Source organism: Bubalus kerabau, chromosome 13, assembly GCF_029407905.1.
Source record: "Bubalus kerabau isolate K-KA32 ecotype Philippines breed swamp buffalo chromosome 13, PCC_UOA_SB_1v2, whole genome shotgun sequence".
NCBI classification, from domain to species: domain Eukaryota; kingdom Metazoa; phylum Chordata; class Mammalia; order Artiodactyla; family Bovidae; genus Bubalus; species Bubalus kerabau.
The window spans coordinates 60,126,294-60,137,295 of record NC_073636.1 but is presented as its reverse complement, the minus strand read 5'-3'; the positions used below and the strand labels follow the sequence as shown (position 1 = coordinate 60,137,295).

General features: G+C 43.9%; 1 protein-coding gene across 1 annotated transcript in view; it reads left to right on the top strand.

The window, feature by feature from the left end:
* The first annotated feature begins 1,765 nt into the window (after positions 1–1,765).
* The window catches only part of CASS4 (Cas scaffold protein family member 4), a 35,703-nt gene continuing 26,466 nt past the window's right edge, over positions 1,766–11,002 (top strand). The window contains exon 1 of the mRNA XM_055543191.1: positions 1,766–1,919. Within this exon, the coding sequence (XP_055399166.1) occupies positions 1,875–1,919 (45 nt within the window). The 5' untranslated portion in view covers positions 1,766–1,874. The remainder of the gene's footprint in view (positions 1,920–11,002) is intronic.

The window sequence follows — 11,002 nt, the reverse complement described above, 5'->3', positions numbered from 1 at the left end:
CTCTGAGAGATAAGGGCTTTTAAAAATGCAATCATAACATCATTCCATTTCTGTACATAAGAGGCATCAGAGTTTGGTTCCTTAGATTCCCTCTCTGAAAACACGAACCTCAGCCTTAGCTGGACAGCGCTTGCCTCTTCCTTATAAGGTGCTCCATGACCTGAGGTCACCAACACAGAGGAGCTGGTAAAGCCAGAAGAAAGCAGGAGCAAACGGGTACACCTGAGAGAAATGTCCAGATTCATATTTAAAATCATCTGCTATTTTTTTAGTGGCCTTTGCCTTACAAATATCACCTGCAGTAGTACCATTTTAACGATTTGTCTCATATGTAAAGACAAACAGGATAAACAGGATAAGTGCCTGTAAAAGATAAACAGGTACATCTGTTAGTCCAGGCTCTACACTGACCTGCCCCTGCTTCTCATACCTTGCCTTCCATGTGAAGCCTTTCCTAGATTATTCCCTCTTCTCCTGTCTCTGCCCTCCTCTCTATGGAGCTCCACCTTGAGCTTGTTGCTCAGTCATTTTGTGACAGTTCTGTGTGATCTTTGTTCCTTCCCTCTTATTTGCTCTCATCTATAACATGTCAACCACTTGGCCAGGGAAGTTCCAACAAAGGTAGCAATTTAGAATATAGATTGTCTCCCACTGGAAATCAGTGAGCTCTTTCCACCCATAAATCCTTTCTGGTGCTCAGACAGGACAACCAGCAGACAAGACAGTAAGTGCTGTAATCACGGGATGGGAAGAGAGAGAGAGCTCATTGGAGACGGAACCTGAGCCCGGCTGGAAGGATGGACACCAGTTTGTTTACGTGAAATAAAAATGCCAACAAGCCTAGCAAGCCATTTGCGTCCCTGTAGGTCCTCTCTGGATATTTAGTCTGAATTTAAGGAAAGTGGAAAGAATCTGCCTGCAATGCAGGAGCCATAGGAAACTCAGGTTCGATTCTTGGATGGGGAAGATCCCCTGGAGAAGGAAATGGCAACCCTCTCCAGTATTCTTGCCTGGGACATCCCATAAACAGAGGAGCCTGGTGGGCTACAGCTCAAAGAGTTGCAAAGAATTGGACATGACTGAGCAACGAAACACACATGCTCACAACAAAAGTGGAGCAATTTAGCAAGTTGTCCTGAATTGCATGATGAACTAGCATTGTGACTTCAAGTTCAGATGGTGGGTGGGTGAGATTTGAGAGATAATATACTTGTATTGACAAGTGCTCGGCATAGCCCTGCTGCAGAGACAGCACCCAAAGACCAGGGGGTGGGCAATGGGGGTTGGAGCAGGGGGAAGTGTGTGCCTGACCCAGAAAGATGTGGGAGGAGGTCTCCTGGATACCGCCCCCCCCATCCCCGGACTCGTTTTCTCTGGCTGTTGCAGGGCAAGTTTTAAGGGGCAAGAAGGAAGAAACACTGACTGCTATCAGAAATTTGTCCTGGCGGCCTCTAATCAGAGAAATAAGTTTGTCTGTCCAGTGGGAGTTGTTCCACAGCGCTCAGGGAATGAGACTGCCATGCGTTCATACACTCAGCTTTTCAAAGTAGGAACTTCACCCTATAAAGGAGAAGACTATTTTTTTCCCCTTTTGCGGTTTCTCAGAGCAAATGTGTGACAGTCTCTACTCATAGACGTTAGGCATTGAGGAGTGAGGGTGGCCTTGATTTCTTATCTTCCCTCCTTCACTTCTTTTCTTCTCCTCCTTTCCAGAAAGTCTGCCTTCTGGGAGAACCATTCTGACAATTTCCTGTGCTGTCAGATAGCTCCATAGAATTCAGTTTCTGAGAACCAGCCAGAGGCATGCAGTGACATTGCGTAACCGCTTCTGAAGTCAGAGATATTAGCCGCCGGGCTCAGAGGAGCTGGTTCACATGAGCAACATGAAAGGAGCAGGCATCCTGGACGGAGCGCCCAAGGTGAGTGGCCGGGCGGTCTGCAGGGGCAGAAGATAGAGCAGTCTGGGTTAAGGACAGCGGCTGATTTCAGTGCTGAGTTTCTGATGAAGTCAAAAATGAAACAGTAACATGTAAGCTCTAGAGGGGAAAGTTTCATGGGAGTTTAAGTGCAGAAAATATATGTGCTGTAAAGCTCCTTACCAGTCTGACTCAGAGATGGATGCAAATTATTTTCTAGCAAAACTCAGTGTACATGATTGATAACACAACCCATCTCTTTGTCCCCATTCACCTTCTAACACATTTCTGAACGAGACACAGGTCTCTGCTCTGGCCCTGAGCCCTCAGCAGGCTTTCCTATGCTGTTTTCATGATACCTTCTGTACTGATTATTCCTGAGCCGAGCTCAAGTCTGTGGCAGGGATCAAAAAGGTTTTGCTATTTAGAAAGTTGAAATAACTGCTTAAAAAAGAAAACAAAAAAACTGCTCAGACACAAGGAAAGTGAAGGTCAGGGTTATTTTGCTACATCTTTTTAAAAATTCTAAGTAGAACAGGAAAAAGAAATGAAGCAATTATGAAATGGGAAGCTTGCTTATATGATTAAATATGTGATATTTATTATTACAATAATAATCATAGGTGTCATTAGTGAAAGTTACAGCTGAACAACCCACGACAGCCTCTCTAATGTATATTAGCTATCCTAGAATTTTGTACTGAACTATTTTCTTTGAAAAAAATTTAAAGCACTGGGAAAACAGAAAAAAAAATGCAGTAAACGTGTACATTATCCTTTACCTAGATTCACTGATTCCAGGCACTTTATCACATTTGTGATCTATTTATATATATTTATATATATATATAAACCTATATATATTTAGACACAGGCTACATTCACATTTTCCAGAAATCCAAAAATATCCTTTCTAGCTTTTTTGGCTATTACGATGTCTTTGTGTGTGTGTGTGTGTGTTTGTTTTTCTAACTCCAAACTCATTCCAGGATCACACATTTTGTTTGTTAGGTCTCTGTCAACCTTAATCTAGAACAATCCACTACTTTTTATTTCTTTCATAACATTGACATTTTCTATGACTATCCAGATTTTTTTTATGATTTAGACTTATTTTTATTTATGGGCCCCTGAATCTGCCCAGTTTCTACAGCACTTTGCAGCATGTGATTAACATATATATATATATATGCATGTAACATATATTTGATAGTCTCAGCAGCCCCATAAAATTCTATTATCGATATTATACAGATAGTAACAGCTGACCCTTACTGACTGTCCATCTGCCAGGCCTGGTGCTGAGTTTTCTGCTTGCTTTTTCTTATTACATCCGCTCGACATCTCCATGAGGTAGGTGTGTTACTCTTATCCTCATTTTACAGATGAGGAAAGTAGACCAGATGAGGACAGATGACCTTGAAACGACTTGACAAGGTCATTTGCTAGTTAGTAGAATGCCAGGTACCAACCAGGCAGACTGACCCAAGCCCCAGCTCTTAACCACCTCACTATATCCTGATCCTTAGGCAAGAGGTCCACACTCTTTTCATAAAGAGCCAGATAGTGTTTTATGCTCTGTGGGCCACCTCTGATCTCCAGTGCATATTCTTGTTTGTTTTTACAACCCTTTAAAAATATGAAATCATTCTTAACTCGTGGACCGGTCATGCGGATTTGGTCCAAAGGCCCTAGATTGCCGACCCAAGTCTTAGATGAATGACATGTGAACTTGTTCAAATGCCCCCACCCAGTAAGGGCAGTCCCAGGGCAAGAACCCAAGTCTTCCACTCCCAGTCCTAAGGCAGCCTCACCTCACGGCTTCCCCAGCATTCCTATAAAACCACCAGTACACAAAGAAAATAATATACTTTTTAAAATGGCTTTACAAGAGCGGGAGCAGTAACTGAATATCTGTGGGGCTTCTTGTCTTTTACAGTGAAAATTATGTATTAGAATGCTGTCTGTTTTAGCAGTGTTGATCTACCTCAGTATTTTTAATGCCTACATTGTTGTTTAGGTGCTTCTGATTCGATGGTAACACAGTACTTGAAGGGGTCATGCCATGGGAGGGGTCCCCCGCATCGGGGCATCTGACTTTAAAGCAACCCTGCTTTTCACTCGGGTCACCCGAGTGTTTCACCCCAACACCTCCCGTGTCCTGATGTCTGCCTGTGCACGTCGGGAGGTGAGCAGAGCCCTCCCAGGCTGTCCCCCAGTGTTGCTGCTTAACAGCCAACCTGGACTTCCTCATCACTAGAATTTCACCTGTGTGCACAGCAGACTCTGTGTAATTGTCTGATTTTATTAAGTTTCCCCAAACTGTCTTATTAAATGAAGAGAAAAACTGAAAAATAAACGTGATAAAATTAGAGCTAGGAAACACTGACCTCAAACAGTGTGACTGCAACAAAAATAGAGACCATGATGCGTTGCCAAGTTGGTAAATCCAGCCTCTCAGTGGACTGTAGCTGACTGGCTCCATGTTCAACTCATTCAAGAAAAGCTAGAACATCAGGTCTAAAAGACAAGATGAATAAGTGGTTTTATTAAATGTAATGCAAATTGTGTTTACTTCTGAGTGTGTGTGTGTGTGTGTGCGCGCGCACATGCGTGCACACGTCCACACACTTAGAAGTGATACTGAAAATAGCATCTTTGTCTCCCTGGAGTGAATGTCCAGAAATCGAAAGAGGAATCCTGGGTCAAATAAGCATGGTGGTTATTTTCCATCACTTTCTGAGAATCTCGACTATTTGAAAACCTACTTTCTGTAGTATTTTCTCTACAGTCTAGACGTTCTCTCTTATGAGTAGAGCTATAGGCTGTTTGCTCACTTGGTTTTCTGAAGGGAATTTTCAGACAAGTGTCTTCATTGTGTTACTGAAAGGTGGATGGTCCAGAGAACTGACTGAAATCATATTTATGTTTTAAGAACTTTTAAATGTCCTGAAATGTTCTCAGCATTTCAGATTTCAGCTTCAATTGAAAAGCAAATGGTCCTGCTTCATTGCACCTCTGAGTGAAATGGTTCCAGATTCAGTCAAGCAGGGTCTATAGTGAAGACTTTGAATTGTTTTTTTAAAAAAACCACCAACATTCCCAGGGTTGGTTTAGACCCTGATAGACTAGGGTGGCGTCAGAGTGTCCACTGGTCGCTGAGACTCTCCTGCTCTGGTGCTTCTGGGCAAGAATGCTCACTGAGGCTTTGTTTGTGAGTGGGGAACAATTTCAGGCTCTCCTTATACCTTTAGAAGCTCTTAAGTATAATGATCCACTCCCACCAGCTCCCCCACTGGAGCTGAATTCTTCCCTGAACAAATTCCTTCCCCTTCTCCCCTGCCATTCCTGGCCTGGCACGCTTCTCTCTTCCTGTGGCTGGACCACTGGGTACTCCTCTCAAGCATCTCGCCAGCCAAAGGCCTCTCTGCACCACCCTATCTAAACCGCCTCCCTTTAGACACCCACTGCATCATCTCACCATCCATCTCAGCCTCTCTTATTAAGATGGGAGATTGATTGTTTCCTGCTCTGGAAAGTCAACTCCATTAAGGATAGATCTGGGCTTTCTCATTCGGCGCTGCAACTTTATGTATTTATTTATAGCTGTGCTGGATCTTCTTGGCTGCACAAGGACTTTCTCTAGTTGCAGAGAGTGGCGGGGGTACTCTCTAGTTATGGAGTGCAGGTTTCTCATTATGGCGCCTTCTCTTCTTGCAGAGCGTGGGCTCTAGGTGCGCGGGCTGCAGTAGTTATGGCTCCCAGGCTCTAGGCTCAATAGTTGTGGCGCACAGGCTACGTTGTCCACGGCATGTGGGATCTTCCGGATCAGGGGCGGAACCTGTGTTTCCTGCGTTGGCAGGTGGATTCTTTACCACTGAGCCACCAGGGAAACCCTCAGTGCTGCATCTTTAGTGCCTACACACAGTAGGTATTCAAGAAACACCTAGGTGTATATGTGTGTGAATGAATGGGAGGTTAACAGGCGTGCAGAGCCCTTGCAACACAGCCTTGAGGACAGGAACGGTACTTCCTGCTTATCAGATGTCTGGGAACAGAGGTCATCCCTGACTCTCAGCTCTCCTAACCCCTCCCTGGCCCCAACCTGACCCACCTCTCAACATAGACACTTGAGAATCACCTGCTCCTTCTCCCGTGATCAGATGTTGCCTTATCTCTGAGCCTTTGCAACCAAAGTCATAGCCGTAAGCACTGGTGGCCTCCCTCTGACTTTATCCAGCAGCTTGACCCCTTCACCTGCCTCCCAAGGCAGGACAGGCTGACACAGAACCCAGTGGAAAACATAGCTCATGGTTCACTGTCATCCTTTCACCCAACACATAGTTATCAAGCTCTGGGGATCAGGGTGATCAACAAAGAGCCAACGTTCCTTGGGGTCAGAAGGTCGGTAAGTCAGTAAAGGGATTCAATGATTTCAGATGCTGCTAACTGCCCTAAAGAAAACAAAACAGGGTGACCTGACAGAGGTGGTAGACAGAAAGGGCCTCTCTGGAAACCAGGATGATGGGGAAAGTATTCCAGGCAGAGGGAACAGCAAATGCAAGGGCAGGAATGAACTGAGCAGAGCAGAGTGTCAGTGAAAAGGCCAGTGATGTTAGAGAAGAGTCACAAGGGGAGAAAGTGTCAGCAGCAACATTTGAGGGCTCAGCAGTGTCCTGTGCACACTGGGTCTAGTCGACACTGTAAGAACTTGGACTAAGAACTTGGACTGCAGCGGAAACCAGTGGCCTGTTTAAAGCAGGAGGTGACACGGGCTGTCTTACCTTTTAAAAGATCACTCAAGCTTCTGGGTGCCCATGGACAGTCAGTAGGAGACAGCAGAAGCAGGAGGTGAGTCAGGAGACAGAGCAGGGCTTCCTTTTTCATCTCGGATGGTACCCTGCTGTTCTCAGTGCACATGGAAAAGCATCATTCGCTCTGCCTTTTGAAAAAATAAGACATTTGGTGTTCAAAAGTGTCAGGAGATGTGAACAGAATGAAGAGTAAATAAAGGCATAAATAGCTTTTAGTGAACTGCGTGTTAAATAGTTTTCTTTTTAAGGAACTGATTTTTTTTTAATTTTTTAATTGGAGGATAATTGCTTTACCATAGAACAATGTGAATCAGCCTTAAGTAGACATATATCCCATATATCCCCTTCCTCTTGAACCTCCTTCCCACCCCACCCTGATTTTTTTTTTTTTTTTTTTGGCCACACTGAGTGGCCTGAGAGATAAGTACCCAGAATAGGGATTGAACCCTTGCTCCCCTGTAGTGGAAGCTCAGAATCTTAACCACTGGACCGCCAGGAAAGTCTCAAGAAACTGATGTTAATTTTCGCCAACTTTATTTCCATTTTCTGTTGAAAATCCTTTCCTTCATTCCACAAATATTAAGCCAGATGCTGCTCTAAATGCCACAGAGAAAAAAGGTTTAGTCCCCTTTATCAATACTTAATAAATCATCATTAGCATTAACAATCTAGTACAGAATATTATTCTTTCCCCTGTTTGATAACCTTTAATTCCCTTAACAGGGTATTTACTAAAGAGCTCACTTTGCTGGGGGGAGAGGGGGTGGCAATTGAGCGGGGGAGGAAGCAAAACAGAACACCATCGAGCTTACCCCTAAACTTAAAAACGTCCATTAGGAGACTTTTCAAAGGAAAGTGGCCTGCATGATAATGGAATGGGGAAGCGGCTGTAGAAACATGTGTGGTCATCTTGGAACCGTGATGACTCAGAGAGGAAATGACAAGAGGGGAAATAACTTCAAAGGAGGAAGGTGGGAGGCTAGTAACAACAACAAAAAAATGCCCCTACAAGTGATACTCGAAGACTTCAACATGAGTTGCAAAAAGGGGAAGTCATCTGTTAGGAACCATTTCCAAATGCAGTGCTCATGAGCCATGTGTTTAGCAGAATGGGAGAGGGCTCTCGTGTGCTCACGGCCAGGACAGAGTTAGGACCTAGAGTGCAGCATGTACGCCAGCGCCAGAGAGGGCGGCTCCTCCCAGGGAGGCTTTGCCAATTCTTAAGGCACCTCAAGGAAGTGTTAATCCTGGGCAAGTCCAGGCGACCCATCTGCCCATTCAGAGTGGTTTGCCATGAGTTTATAAATTAGTGAACCGGTTGTTCTTTTTCTTTAAACCATTGCTTCTCAAGATTTCTCCAGTGGTCCAGTGTTAAGACTCTGGGCTGCCAGGGCAGGGGTGATGGGTTTGATTCCTGGTCAGGGAACTAAACTTTGCTTCACAAAAGCAACAGCAGTTTTGTTTCTCACACATTTATTACAGCAGCCTATCATCTGGGGGTTGGAGTTGGGGACACCTGGGGTAAGAAAGCAGTAGGATGCTTCTCTCTTGGAGATATTTGACATCTGGTTAACAAAAGCTGAAAAGTGCTTGGTGATCCAGTGGCTAAGACTCCAAGCTCCCAGGGCAGCAGACCCTGGTTCGATCCTTGGTCAGGGAACTAGACTCTGCACACCACAACTAAGACCTGCTGTAGCCAGATAAATAAATAAATATTTTAAAAAAGAATGTTCACTTGGGTGCAGAATTTAAACTCACAGGTTGAAAGAGCATGAGAGTCAATTGCTAACAGCGAAAACATCAAGTGGCTTCTATACTTTGGGAAACACCAAAATGAAGGGATCAAGAAATCAACAGGGACAGTTGCAGAGCACATTGTCTATAACCTTCCTCGTGGTGTCTCCTGTAAGGCTAGCAATTGGTTTGTCTGTGACTCATTACTAACAACAAAATGAATAAACCTGGTAACCTGGAAAAAAATTCCTGCTAACAGAATGGGAGAAGAACTTAACAGGTAGCTTGTTGTTTTCCTAACAACGCTAAATATGACCCTAGGCAATGGAGAATTCCATGAACAAGTATGAACCTTCACTTATTTCTCTGCAATCTATTAAATAGCTTGGACCAGTTTTGAATTCTTCCTGATCAGTCAAATGGAAAAACCACACCCTACAGGGACTTTGACCTCGGTCACACCAGATTATTTTAGGTGTGGTTCATAGATGGGACATTTGTTAATGTTAGCTATGTATTCTAATGTGCATTGGGAAAAAACTAAAGCTGGCTTATCAAATTTTTAATTTCATAGGTCATATTGCTTTTGGAGAGTGTTTTTTTTTTAATTGGCTTAATTTAATATTGTTCTTTAAGTTAGAAAGTATACAAACAGGTATGACAGGAAGCATGCAGTTAATAGTCACCCTTCCTGGTGGCTCAGATGGTAAAGTGTCTGCCTGTAATGTGGGAGACCTGGGTTCGATCCCTGGGTCGGGAAGATTCCCCTGGAGAAGAAAATTTCCACTCCAGTACCCCTGCCTGGAAAATCCCATGGATGGAGGAGCCCGGTAGGCTACAGTCCATGGAGTTGCAAAGAGTCGGACACAACTGAGTGACTTCACTTTCCTTTTTTCCTTTCCTATGCAGATAATAGAACACAAAGTTTAAGAAGCACAGTCTTAGACAAAGCTTTCCCCTAATAGGGGTGGTGTAATTGCTTCAGACTGCTCAAAGGCCATGAAACACCTTCTTTGGTCTTCATGCCATTCCTTCCCTTTACCTTTCAAAGCAAGAAAAAAGGAAGGAAAAGATGAGATAGGAAAAGATCCCACCTGTAACTTTCTTTAATTCCTCTGATGACTTTTACAAAATAGGAGATAAGAATAAGAGAAGAAACTGTGCAAAATGCAGTGGGGGGTGGGTTGGAGCTGGATGGGAATCCTACACTTTCAGATGAGGGTCCTGTCCTGAGATCCAGGAAATTCTCAGCTACTTGCCCTCCTCCCTCCACAAGTTTCTCACAAGAGAAGGCTGAATCCCAACCACTTACCTTGGCCCACCTTTGCTCTCAACAACTCTTGTCCCCAAACCAAGTATCTTAAACAAAAATTCAGGGACTTGTCTAGCAAGGAATGAACTTCGAGGTGGGGAGGGGCTTTGGGGAATGGATGAACAAATATGCTGTGTCTCTAGGGCACTACAGGCTACAAAAACAGTTTGGTACAACACCAACCTGTCTTGGGCCACATCCAAAAAGATCAATTACTTAGAAGACCTGGGAGATCTTCATTGTTGCATCATTTCAACCCTGAGCTTAGACTAAGGAAACTTGTTCACCTTGCTCCCCCTAATACACATCAGACATACAGTTGGTGCTTAATAAGTGTCAAATCAGTGAAGCAGGGAAAGCATATTTTAGCAAAGTTCCCATGAATAGGGGAAGTATATTCAAACATCTGGGTCTGGTGAAGACCCAAATCTATTGGATAACCACACTATTCAGGCATCAGGGAAGAAAATGCCTGATTTCCACTCAGTGGCTTTGGAATTTTTTTCTGGCCACTGTCTCTTCCTCAAACTCTTATTAGTCGACAATGCCTTCTGCGGCTACAGAAGTCCCCGTGTGAGAGACTTTTACATCTGAACCATCAGGAAGAATTCAAAGCTGAAAAGATCAGAATTCAACATTATGATGGAGAAATCAGTTAAGGTTTGTGCCTGTTCATATAGTCAGGATCATTTTTAGAGATGTTGAGAAAACACGGAAACTTTCTTTTATTTGTTTCTATTTTTTTCTTTTAATATTTTTGATGCATTCTTATCATGCTCTTTCTTTCTTTATTTGGTTGTACTGGTCTTCATTGCTGCTCTCAGGCTTTCTCTAGTTGAGGCGAGTGGGGGTTATTCTTTGTTGTGGTTCACGGGTTTCTCATTGCGATACCTTCTCTTGTTGCAGAGCATGGGCTCTAGGGCAAGTGGGCTTCTGTAGTTGCGGTTCTCGGGCCCTAGAGCATGGGCTCAGTAGTTGTGGCTCACAGGCTTAGTTGCTCTCTGACATGTAGGATCTTCCTAGACCAAGGATCAAACCCGTGTCCCATGCATTGGCAGGTGGATTCTTTACCACCGAGCCACCAGGAAAGTCCTGTTTCTCTTAATCTGGAAAAGTGTATTTCAATATCTCAGTTAAATAACTTCAGATGTTCTCTGCATTCTGGAGCCTTTCCATCCAGAACTTTTCACTTTTTCCTCAAAGTGGAGTGGAAGCCAGTTATTTTC